Source organism: Juglans microcarpa x Juglans regia, chromosome 7D (genome assembly GCF_004785595.1).
Source record: "Juglans microcarpa x Juglans regia isolate MS1-56 chromosome 7D, Jm3101_v1.0, whole genome shotgun sequence".
Lineage (NCBI taxonomy): Eukaryota > Viridiplantae > Streptophyta > Magnoliopsida > Fagales > Juglandaceae > Juglans > Juglans microcarpa x Juglans regia.
The window spans coordinates 22841664-22854623 of record NC_054606.1 but is presented as its reverse complement, the minus strand read 5'-3'; the positions used below and the strand labels follow the sequence as shown (position 1 = coordinate 22854623).

At 34.5% G+C, this 12960-nt stretch overlaps 1 protein-coding gene across 2 annotated transcripts; it reads left to right on the top strand.

The window, feature by feature from the left end:
- Window positions 1-1919: 1919 nt before the first annotated feature.
- On the top strand, window positions 1920-11808 carry LOC121239592 (hexokinase-3-like). 2 transcript variants are annotated; one of them, XM_041136868.1, is made up of 10 exons: window positions 2339-2562; window positions 3661-3694; window positions 3875-4025; window positions 4127-4309; window positions 4653-4727; window positions 8759-8914; window positions 9014-9112; window positions 9191-9318; window positions 11030-11111; window positions 11224-11808. In XM_041136868.1, the coding sequence occupies exons 1-10, from the start codon at window positions 2490-2492 to the stop codon at window positions 11602-11604; spliced, it is 1362 nt and encodes a 453-aa protein (XP_040992802.1). In that variant the 5' UTR covers window positions 2339-2489; the 3' UTR covers window positions 11605-11808. The 2 variants fall into 2 exon arrangements, with proteins under 2 accessions (XP_040992801.1, XP_040992802.1); XM_041136867.1 differs by lacking the exon at window positions 3661-3694 and having other exon boundaries at window positions 1920-2562.
- Window positions 11809-12960: the final 1152 nt, after the last annotated feature.

Genomic DNA, 12960 nt, shown 5'->3' with positions numbered 1-12960 from the left:
TTTCATTTTCTCTTTTCATTATAATTTTTTCAAAATTTCATACAAAATATAACAAACAATTCAACTTTTTTTTAAATCTGAATTCAACTTTTTCAAATCTCAAAATAATAATAATATTAAAAAATAATATTATAACAATATTTTTTTCAACTTTCATAAAAAACCATATCATCTCATCTCTGAATCCAAACCAACCTTAATTAACTAGTATTTAATTTGAGCTAATTAGTGGGCATCTACCATAGATATTTTGACCTAGTTGTGTTATCTCTTTTAAGTTACATTTATTAGTGGAGCAAAGGTCATAGTCTAATCCTCCCATCCAAAGGGAGATAGAATGCTTTAGAATTGAATGATCCCCCAACACTTACCAATCATCTCATGAAGAGCCTTGGGATAAAAGAAACTTGACTTTCCTTGCAACATTAACTCATGCATGGGTATCTTAGTTCTAACTCCTGCATGGAAACCCAATCTTTATACATAACACACCAAGGTCTTAGTTTATTCCGAATACTCTATGATTCTAAGATCAATAATCTTCGTATCGAAATATATATATTTAATAAATATAAATACCATACTCCATGACGTTTACCATTCTAGGTTTTATCGATCATTTCTAATCACACTCATTAATGTTGTACATTTTACGTGAATGGTATATCAAATCACTTAAATTATGCTATATTAATGTGATTGCACCTGCATGTGTCTTAAACACTATCACATGTTTCACACGTTGACTTTGCATGCATGATTAATAGCAAGCAAGCATGTAATATCGTCACCATATTACATGTTCTGTCGACTTGGCACAAATATAATCACATTTTTATTTATTTATTTTGACAATTCTTTACCCCACCATTTGACCTTTTAATCCAAAATATACTTTTATTCTTTCCTTATTTAATTGAACATTGAATATGTGTTGAAATATGTTGACAATTTATTTCATCGCCTAAAAATTACACGATACAATAATTATTCCTGTTGAAATTTCTCAATTAACTTCAAATAATATCGACGCATATGCAAATTTTGAGAAATTTCACGAGATTATTAAATAGATATGACACATGTGAATGCAATATTAGAGTGCTTTAATTTATAAGAGAGCATGGGGCCCTTTTTTGCAATTGGAAATTCTTTGGTGTCGTTTGGATAGTGAGTTGAGATGAAAATTAAAATTTGAATAAAATATTGTTAGAATATTATTATTATTTTGGGATTTGAAAAGATTAAATCGTTTATTATATTTTGTATAGAAATTTAAAAAAATTGTAATGATTAAATAAAATGAAATTAGATGAAACACTTTTACTATCCAAACAGAACCTTTATCTATCAGAGAAAACAATCAAATAAACATTTCAAAAGGAAGCCAATCAAGATTTTTTCCCATCATAACAAAAAAAAAAAAAAAAAGAAAAAAACATAAAATTCACACTTTTATATTTTATTATTACTTATTATATTTACCAAAAGGATTACTATTCATCATTCTCACACACTGCATATCACATTTATTTTTTATTTTTTTAAAATTTTATTTTTACTTTTATTCTTTTTAAACTAATTGAATTATTTTACTCATCATACATACATTATATATCTAATAAGAAAAAAACTATAATAATAAAAAAAAACTAAAAAATAAAAAAATTATTTGTGGGTCCAGATGAGCATAATTTTTCTTACCCAAAAACGTAATTTATGACAAATAAAGTGGCAATTTCACGCGAAAGCACCTTGCCATGACGAAATAAAGGCTAAAGAAAGAAAGAAGCACGAGTCAAAATCTTTTGATTAACGGTAAAAAAATCCCCAGAGATAGTCCAACGAATTCGGCAATTGCGAAATTGTGGGGAGGCAAATCCGTCATTTGGCTCTGCCCTATAAGTACCCCCTTCACTTCGCTTTCCAACGTTACAACTTTACTGCATAGCCCCGTTTCTCGTTCTCACTCGCTCGCCGTTCTTCGACCAAATCATCTACACCGCTTCACCGACGAGTCTCGCCGATGAAAGACGCCGGAGGAACAGTACTTTGTATTTCAGGCGAGCTGTTACGGTTCTCTTAGATACAGAGACCGAACAAAGCGGTCTTTTGGACTGTTTGACGGTTTGGGAAAGACAGGTTTGGTGACTAAAAGGGCGTGCGCTGTGTGTGTGAGCGCGCGCATGTCGAGACGACGTGGTTTTGGGGAGAGTCATATGAGGGAGGCAAAACGGCGCCGTATTTGGATGGTGTGAGTGATCGGAGGCGATAGATGGGTAGGGTAGTGGTGGTGGTGGTGGGGGTGGCGCTGACGGCGGCGGCAGCGGCAGCGGCCTGCGTGTTTGCATCGGTGGTGGTGGGGAGAAGAGTGAGGAGTAGGAGGAAGTGGAGGAGAGTGTTGGGGGTGCTGGCGGAGCTGGAGGAAGGGTGCGCTACTCCGGTGGGGAGGCTGAAGCAGGTGGTGGACGCCATGGCCGTGGAGATGCATGCTGGGCTGGCCTCCGAAGGGGGCTCCAAACTCAAAATGTTGCTCACCTTCGTCGATCGTCTCCCCAGTGGGTAATCACACATACATATATTGTCTTTTTCTTCGTTCCTCTTGGATGGATTTAAGGTTATCTTTGTTGGTTTTTTGTTCTTTTGGTTAATCGATTATTGCTGTTGTTTGGTTGTGAGTTAGTTTCGTTTTGGATTGGATGGTCTTTTTCTACTCTACACTTGACAATTAAGCCGGTCTTTTTCCCTGGAATTTGATATATTGTGCTTTCATAGCCTTGGTTTAATTGTTTTTTTTTTTTTAATTTTTTTTCATTTACTGGGCTTTTTCTTTCTTTATTCATTGCTTTATACTTTAAGTGTGTCAAAATTCCATCTTTGTTTGATTCCTGAAACAGTTTTGCCACTTTTTCTTTGTAACAGTACTGTTGTTTCTCGAATGAGTATCTCTATTTTTGTGACATTATGCGTTCTTTTCTTTCCCTCCCAAGTGATTTTCATTGGCGGTCTATTGTCATTTCCTACTGTTCATTGAGCTTTTGTGTTAATTTCGTTGCGAATTTTTAAAATTACTTCTTTTTTCTTAAGTTTATTTTGTTGGCTGCCCGTGCATTCTGGATCTAAGTGTGCCATTTTTTTTCTTTGTAAGAAGTGTAGTCTTTTCCTGCCCCTTTCCTTATTGAGAATTTTATTTTTTGTTTTTTTTATTTGATAGGTTATTCTTCTAGGAGATACTGATACATGTCTTTTAAGGATAGGGATGTTTTGAAGTTAGTCACTTTTCCATTTTAGATATCTAGTGTATATAATTTTGTCTGTTGGTTTGACATTCGAAATTGTGATTAATTAATCTACTTTATCTGGGAATATTTTGTTTTGAAAAATTATTAATCTGGTTTACAGAATCTTGGAAGTTCTTCTTGTCTGACTTCCCTGGATAAATGCTCATAATTGTGATAGGATTGTTCCGGAAATACTGTGTTAGATTCCAAAGTTGGAATCCTTTTTTTTTTTTTTACAAGTGTTAAAAAAATCTCCTAATCCATTTTACCCATTTAGATTGGTCATTCCTTTTTGAGTCATGACTAAGTGATTCTGCAATAGTCTTTTCATTCGATAAAATTCTGCAAATTGGGGCTTTAACACGCCTTGAGTTCTCAGGTGTTTCTCGGTGTCATTTTGCTTCATTTAAGAGGTAATTTTGCTTCTAGTTCTAACACATGCAATTGTTGCTTTCATGTCTGCATTCATTATGTCTGTCATGATGGATGCAATGAACATATGGTTCCCGTCACTGTATGAGCAGGCTGTGACTAGAAAAATGTTGCATTTATGACCATTGTAAAATTGATCACTGTATTGGCTTTTTCATCAGGAGTGAGAAAGGAACTTATTATGCACTAGATCTTGGGGGTACTAATTTTAGGGTCTTGCGGGTTCAGCTAGGAGGTCAAAGGTCCTCGATCATGGAACAACATGTGGAAAGGCAACTCATTCCCCAACATCTGATGACCAGCACAAGCGAGGTTTACCGATTTGTTGCTCAAATAGCATATCAATATTAATAATTACTTTGAAATATTATGATGTGCTGATTTTATGGTTATTATGCTTTTATTGCCCACAGAATCTCTTTGATTTTATGGCTTCATCGTTAAAGGAGTTTGTCGAAAGAGAGGGAGATGGCTCCCAAACGCTACTAACCAGAAGACGGGAACTTGGATTTACATTCTCTTTTCCAGTGAAGCAAACTTCTGTTTCATCAGGCATTTTGATTAAATGGACAAAAGGGTTTTACATTGAAGACATGGTTAGTTGGATTATATTCTTGTAACTTTTACATTATTGAAAGCTCAACAATCATAGAGCTGATACCATCTAGTCAGTCGCCTTTCATAAAATGTAACAGCTTTTTTGCTGATGCAGAAATTGGGATGGTATCAGCTCTACTAGTTTCAAATCAAGCTAAAATTTGATTGATAATAAGCTAGACTCTGCTTGCCAAATTAAAGCAATGTTCGTAATCGTTCTTTCAATATCAAATCATGACACAATTTAATGTAAGAGTTGCACTGGATTCCTCATAATAATTTGTTTCAATGATTTATAAAAAATAATTTGTTTTAATGTCATTTTCTTGATCTTGTTGTCAGGTTGGAAGAGAGGTTACGGAATGCTTAGAACAAGCAATGAGTAGAAAAGGCCTAAACATGCGGGTAGCAGTACTGGTGAGCTCTCCTTAATAATGTTTTTTTTTTCAAGTAATCATGAATTTTATTCAATAGGCATAGCCCAAGTACACATGATGTGTCCAAAAGAGACACCTAACTAAGATTTACAGCTGATGCAAGAAACTCATGGACACTTAGTCCTTAAAAATCTATCACAACTACCCAAAGGAACAAAGTGTTGAAGAAGAAAACTTTAAGCTCATCCATTGTCTTCTCTCGATGCTCAAAACTTGTGTCAGTCCTCTCTCTCCAAATGCACAATAAACAAATGAGAGATTTCTCTTATTGCTGCAATTTGTGGATTACCATATAAGACCCTTCAATTTGCTAGGAGGTCAACCAATCTTTCTAGGCATAACCCATGCTAACCCCACTCTAGTAAAGAAATCATCACATAGGGTCCTGGCTACCTTACAATGAAATAGCAGATGATCCACAGTTTCCCCGCTCATTTTTCACCTACAGCACCACTTCATCACAATGATCCAATGTTTCCTTAGATTGTTTGTAGTGAGAATCTTCCCTAAATGACACTGTCCTGAAAAAAAAAAGCTGCTTTCAAGGGCACCTTAGACTTCCAAACGTTCCTCCAAGGAAATGGAGTAGTATCTTGGATGGCGAAAACCTGATAATATGGTCGAACTGTGAACTTCCTTTTTCTGAGGCGCTCCAAAGGATATTGTTTTGCATCTCCCACTGTCATTCTTGAAAATTACAGAATGTTGAAAATCTTTGTGAAGGAACCCACTTCCCAGTCTTTTGCCGCACAAGAAAGTTGACATTTCATTGCAAGGTACCAATGGAGACTTCCATAAGATCAGCTATAGAGGCATCCTTTGCATGCGCAATCGTAAACTACTGGGAAAGTTTCTTTAAGGGCCCTCTCTCTGCACCATGGATCATGCCAAAATTTATGCGGGAGCCATCCCCCACTTTTAGTTGAGAGCGTCTCTACAAAATGTCCCGATTATATGCTTCCGCAGCCCCACTCCATCAGGTCCACGTACTCATTTCATCTCCAACCCCTGCCAAACTTTGAATCTATTACAGCCTTTCATAGAGACTCCCTTTCTTATCTTAATGGTGTTTAACTGTGCTCGAGGATCACATAGTGTTTTCTAACATATGAGATCATTGGGAAAAAATTGAAATTGTTGGATATGATGTTGTGTCTTTGTGTAATATTTTGCACTGGATAACCTTGATGGAGATCCTGGTTATGCTGTATTTTTTTTGGTTCTTATTTTTAATATTATTATTGGATATAAAATATAATTTTTGATTGGCACTGGGTGTCTGGAACCAAGTCTTGACTTATCCCGGGGGTGAATCTATAAAAGATACTGTATTAGCTATTGATCATAGTTTTATAAATTTTCAGGTAGAATAGAGTAGTTTCTCGCTTAACCTTGTATGAAAATTTGAGTTTTCTTAACAGCTTCTATAGACTTTAATGGGCTAAAATTTCATGATTTTCTTATATTTTTTTCACCTTTATATGTGTACTGTGTAATTGGGTTGCGCTTTCTAATAAAGGTTTCTTGCTTATAAAAAATAAATATTTCCTTATAAAAAAGACATGCTTTTTTTAGTTCTAAAACTGTTTTGTCTATGTATTTTGGCTTAGGTTTGCTCTGGCTTCCTAGTTATTGTTTTCCTCTTCCCTTATTGGGTGCTTCTCTATTACACACCCTGTGTACTTGAGTCGTGCCCTTTTGCGCTATTAATTAAAGTTGAGTTGTAAAAAATAAAAAAGGAAATGAGTTTGAGGTTTCCTTGTGATTCATGCTGATCTGCTTGACCATAGATGTATGAAATTATGTCAGACGGTGGATATTTCATCTTGAACTTATATTTTTCAGCCTCTGCCCACTTTGCATGATACGTTGTGACAGTTCTAGCTATGCTTTAATTACTTGCATTACCATTGTGATTATTATGGTATCAAAGAGCTCTTGTATATGTCCCATGTACTTAGGCTATGGCTACTATCATCAATAAAATTCTTATTTGCTGATTAAAAAAAAAAATTATGGTATCAAAGATGTATATTTATAAGGTGATGAGCATTTGTGCTTTAGCTCATTTAAGGTGTTTTGGAAGGTAGTTGAAAAATACTGTATTTTGTTTTTACTCTTTGAATTTATATGTTTTAAGAAACTCTTTCTTTCAGTTTTTCTTGTTTACTTGGGCTATGGCTTTTGCATTTCTTAATAAATCTGTAGATTACTTGTAAAAAGAAGAAATCTCTCTTTTCAACACATGCTCAAACTAGGTGGGCTTGAGCATCTTAATAGTTGTTTATGTATATCATCTATTAGACATTTTTAAACGTTACTAGGTCAAAGCAATGTACAAAGCACATTTGCCTCGTTAGATCAAACAATTGTTTTACAAAAATAATATGTTTTTTACAAAATTTGTAAAAATAGTTGATGGCATATATAGCTTAGAAGACATTGCTTCCACTTTTATACAAGTAATATAATTAATAGAATATTACAAAGGAACTTTAACAAACAAATTAACTATTACGATCAATACTTTAACAAGATGATTGAGTTTGCATCATCAAGATGATGGTATTTAATGGTGTGTTTTGGGCCAAATGAGATTTATTTCCCCTTTTTTTGTATTATATTTTGCTGGATAACTGTATAACCTCGTTGAGGATATTTCACTGTTGTGGTTCTGTTTATAAAATTCTGGTGCTTATGATTGCTAAGTTGAGAAATTTATTTTCTTATTTTAATGTACTTTTTTTAATTATTAAAATTAAAAAATATCATAACAATCATACAATCTAATACATGTTTATAACATCCATAATTTTAGCTTTTCATGCTTTTTCATTATTTACTGTTGATATGTCAAAGGCACTGTGTTTGTTTGGTTAGCCACTTAATTTCCTTTTTACAATTCAAATTAAATAATTTCATTTGAATTGGGTAACCAATTAGTTTTTAAGTTTTAAAATTTTTAGATCATTTCGAAGAGACTGTTAGAAATAACATGCTTTTTATAGGAAAATTAATTTCAATCAATTATTTAATACTCAGGGGGAAATTGATTGAAATATTTTTATATATAATCCATCTTAAAATTTTTAAAACTAAAAAAATTCATATGTTAAAAGTCTTTTTTCCTTCTATTTGTTGGTTTCAAGAGGCCAATTTAGTCTTTACAACTTGGGTGATGGCGATGTTGTGGCAGGGATATTTTCCCCAAATCAGTTTTATGCCACACAAATCCCTCTCTGCTCTTTGATGCTCCTTTCATTCTCCTTCCTCTCCGTCCCGACCTTTGTCTCTTGATCTCTTTCTCTTTGAAAATCAACTCCATCTTCCGTCTCGATCTCTTTCTTTGTCCCTCTGTTCCAATGGTCTCGATGGCAGAGTGGATTTCTCTTCTCTTTACCCATTTTCGGTCCTCCATTTTTCATCTTGAGGAGCTAAGATGCAAGGTAAAATCCCTAACTTATAATTTATTATTTGCTTCTCAAGACTCTTTGCTCATTAAATACTTGCCGTTAACTTTAACGAAAAAAAAATGTTAAAACAAGAATTTCCCTCTCATAGACACTTTATATATATAAAGATTTATATGGTAGATTGATCATTTCATCTAAACTTCTTGAGTATCAGATTTCGAAGTTTGCAATTGATCCTCAAATGGTTATAGAAAATTCTAGTTTAAGCATTTTAAAATCTTAACCTTTAATTCCAACATAACTAGTTCCATTTTTTTATTGTTGCATCATTAATTATGTGTAATCTTTTGTTTTAAAAATATTTTAAGACCTCAACTGTATACATGTAATATGATGAAGACATAATTGCTTGAAACCCACCTTACTAGTGTGTATGCTATCTGTTTAGGCATTTCTAAAACATGAAATTGACATGCATGCGTAATTAGCTTGTTTTTATTTACAGCCACAATTGCTTTTGCTTTGTAAGTAACTATGTTACTTTTGTGCTATATTATTTTGGCTTTGTAAACTCTAATTTATTAATGCTTTTATGCAGGTTAATGACACTGTGGGAACATTAGCACTTGGACATTATCATGATGCAGACACTGTTGCTGCAGTGATAATTGGTACAGGTACAAATGCCTGTTACTGGGAGCGGACAGATGCCATCATCAAGTGTCAAGGGCTTCTTACAACTACTGGAGGCATGGTATCCTTTCTTTTGTTTCTATAGTGACAACGTCAGATTCTTTATCTGATGATACTTTTAATATTCTTGTTTATGTTGAGGCATCGTTCTTTTGATCAGGTCATCAACATGGAATGGGGAAATTTCTGGTCATCGCATTTACCAAGAACTTCTTATGACATGGACTTAGATGCTGATAGCCCTAATCCAAATGATCAGGTAAGGTTCAGTTGCTCACCCTTTCTTCTGTTACTTTGCCGTTTGGGGATGAACTTAATTTGAGATATTTTGATGCAGGGTTTCGAAAAAATGATATCAGGAATGTATCTTGGTGAAATTGTGAGGAGAGTGCTTTTAAGGATGTCTCAAGAATCAGATATATTTGGAGCTCCTCCCTCCAAGTTATCAATGCCCTTTATTTTGAGGTTCTCTCTCTCTCTCTCTCTCTCTCTCTCTCTCTCACACACACACACACACATGCAGACACTAAGGTATGCCCTCAATTTTGAAGATCACGAGAATCCAGTAATTACCAGAGCTAATCCACATTTATGCTTGACTAGTTGTATGAGTGGTCATTGGTCCACACCAATTCCAGCTGTTCTTCTCTTCGGATTTTCTGAATTCCTGTTCTAATTCCCCTTATTGTGCGCCTTTTCCGATGTATACTCCCAGAGTTTTTGGTTAGCTTTCCCTAATTCCCCTTATTTTGAGCCTTTTCCGATGTATACTCCCAGAGTTTTTGGTTAACTTTCCCCTTACATATTTAATACAATTTACCAATGTTTCATATTGAAAACCGTGATCCTTGCTATGTTTTGCTTTGTTTTAATCCTGTTGACTATCGACTCCTAATGCTATATAAACATCTAAGTTTGGCTTCCTCAAAGATAAGATATAGAATAGGTTAAACATAGAGCTCTATACTGGAATACTGAAAAAAATCATGGATGATAGAAAATAGAATGTGAACCTACCAGAGCTATTCTGTATTGTTGTTGAGCTTCACGTGTTTCTTTTGTCTGCATATGGAGATGAAACTTTTACAATTTGCTAACAATTCTATTCCGAATGGCTTGATATTATTAAAAGAGTTATTATATTCTCAAACAAGTGTGTAGAGCACGATCCATATCACGTAAATGGTAAGATTTGATTTGTAAGATTCAAATTTTAAATTCTCTTCCAAATCAAATTATGCCATGTAAGCACTTGACTAGGTGTTATCCATGTGAGCTTATAATTATAATTTTTCTAATTAAAATACAAGCAGCTCAATAATAATTAATTTTCAAATGAAGATATATTGAAATGTACCTTGCATTTGGAAGTTGTTGGAATCAGAAGGAATGTTTGAAGAAATCTTTGTTGGTGCTTCTCAATATGAAGAAAAACTGGTTGAATTGTATATGACCTTTGTTGATCTCTCTCGACTTTGACACATGACATTACCCTAACACCCTGAAGACCGATCAATTATTCAATAAATTTCCATTCCCTTATGACGGACTAATTTTTTTTCATGTTACCATTCCAAAATATTAGTCATCCTTATGTCACTTGCATTATATATGTGTATACACACACACACACACACACATATATATATATATATTCGCCATTTTCTCTAATTTAAGCAAGTTGTTCTTAGGATGTGAGATATTTGAAGTCCTAAGTGGTCATGAGCAGGCAGGCAGGAACAGCAATCATTTTATTTGGTTTTTGGTTTTTTGTTTTTTCCCTCTATATATCTCATTATATTCTTTCAAGTTAGTTCAGGTAAAAAATACACTTGATGTTGGAAGAAAACAGAATACCTATAACTTACTGATCAAAATTAATGCTGCATGTTTTTAGTCTCTTATCTTTCTGAGAGTAGTTTTTTGTTACCATGTTTTAGCTAGTTAAGATTGTGAGGATTATTTCCTCTGTTAGAACTTATAAAAAGAAAAGGTACCATTTATCATAGATATCAACTCACAGACCATGCAGCGTGATGCAGACAATTTATTAGCTGAAAAAAGGGACCTTTTTTTTTTAACCTTTCTCATCGTAAATGCTTGAATTCTATAATGCTGTAATAATTTTAATGCCTTCTGAATGCTACTGATTTTCAAGGTATCTCTCTAATTTCAGAACACCTATGATTGCTGCCATGCATGAAGATGACTCCCCTGAGTTGACAGAAGTAGCAAGAATCTTGAAAGATGCTCTGGAGGTAGATGCGAGTATTCCATTCAGGGTTCCTTTTTCCTTTCAAGAATGCTTTACCCAAATGGATCACATTGTCCTTTGATGATTTTCTTACACAGTTGGCTCTGTCATTTCAGATTCCTGATGTTCCTTTAAAGGTGAGAAAGCTCGTTGTAAAGGTATGCGATGTGGTCACCTGCAGAGCCGCTAGATTGGCAGCTGCTGGTATTGTGGGTATCTTGAAAAAGATTGGCCGGGATGGAAGTGGCGGGATCACGGGTGGAAGGACTAGAAGTAATGTTAAAATAAGAAGATCGGTGGTTGCTATTGAAGGGGGTTTGTATACAAGCTACACAATGTTTAGGGAATACCTGCATGAAGCCTTGTCAGAAATATTGGGGGAAGACATTGCTCGACATGTCATTCTTAAGGTCACCGAAGATGGATCAGGCATCGGAGCAGCCCTCCTGGCTGCCTCATATTCATCCAACAGTGTGGATAGCGTACAGTTGCTATAAATATATATATTCATATATATACATATAGCCCCTGTAAATGTAGATCATTTTCCATATCATTTTGTATAAAAGGAAGGATGTCCATATTTTTTCCCCTGAAAATTTCCATCAATTTTATAGTTTGATGTCCGCAATGTGAAAATGTTGTTCTTTATTAAAGTTTCCCTCAAGTCTTGATTTTCAGTAATAAGGTCTTTTTTTCCACTTGGATTTGGAAGGATTTTTGGAAGTAACTCCTAGGCTAATTCCCAACAGTACTGGGCTTTTTACCTCCTAACAGACTTTTAGATCAATATTTTTTTTATGAAGTAAAATTCTATGTATCACATCACCATCTTATTTTCATTCTATTATGTAAGATGTAGTATATTTATCACTATTAAATTTTAATTAAATGATTTATTATTATTTAATAGTGATAAATGTGTCACATCTTATATAGTAGGATTAAAGTGAAATAGTAGTATGGTGTATAACATTACTTGTCATAGTGGAAGAAGAAGAAGAAGAAGAAGAATAAGAAATGAATGAGAGCTAAAATGAAGAAGAAAATATGAAGTGGCGAAGAAGTAAAGGAGAAGTAATTAAGGTTCCAACTTCCAACCTGCTCTCACCCTCGCCCTTATTCTTGACCACATGCCATCACTGAATAGGAGAGCGGAATCTATAGATTAAAAAAATACACACAAATCCGTTACGAACTATCTCTCTAATTAATAGATTTAAACTCTAAAACTACAAATCTAAAGATGAATCTATAGATTAACAAAATACACACAAATCCAACCAAAAATGCATAGTTTTGAACCATATATTGGCCATTTGCGTGACATAATGAAGATTAGGAGAAAAGAGAGAGAAATGAGGAAGAAGAAGAGAAGAGAAGCAAGGGAAGAAGAAAATGATGTGTGGCGGTTTTGAAAAACAAAAATGAAGGAAAATTATAATATAGAGCTTTAAGTATATGTAATAAGTATCAAAGCGGGCGAGTGGGTACCCCGCTTACTACTTGGTTGCTTAGGTTAAAAAAGGAAGCTGTTATAGTGTCACTTTGTCTTGATCGCTCAAATTACTCTCGACGTGGCATGCCACGTCACACGTAGTTATTTAAAAAAAAAAAAAAAAGAAAAAGAAAGAGGAAACAAAACATGAAATCGAGCGGGAGGGAGGATTCTTTCGAAACCCTACCCTTCGTCTGCTCGCCTCCCTCCCTCCCTCCCTCATGTCACCACCCACCATGTATGGTGCCATGTTCAATGGTAATCTGGTTCCTGCAAAACCCCAAGTAAGAGAATAGATATTACTTGTGATTTCATTTGCCCTAGCATCCATCCGCTAGCCTACCTCCCTTCTTCC

Excerpts from the sequence above, each read along its gene's own strand:
- LOC121239592 (XM_041136867.1), top strand. The coding sequence starts at position 2,276 with ATGGGTAGGGTAGTGGTGGTGGTGGTGGGGGTGGCGCTGACGGCGGCG. Across the intron at positions 2,563-3,874 it reads GTCGATCGTCTCCCCAGTGG|GAGTGAGAAAGGAACTTATT; the intron begins GTAATCACACAT and ends CTTTTTCATCAG. Across the intron at positions 11,112-11,223 it reads TCTTGAAAGATGCTCTGGAG|ATTCCTGATGTTCCTTTAAA; the intron begins GTAGATGCGAGT and ends CTGTCATTTCAG.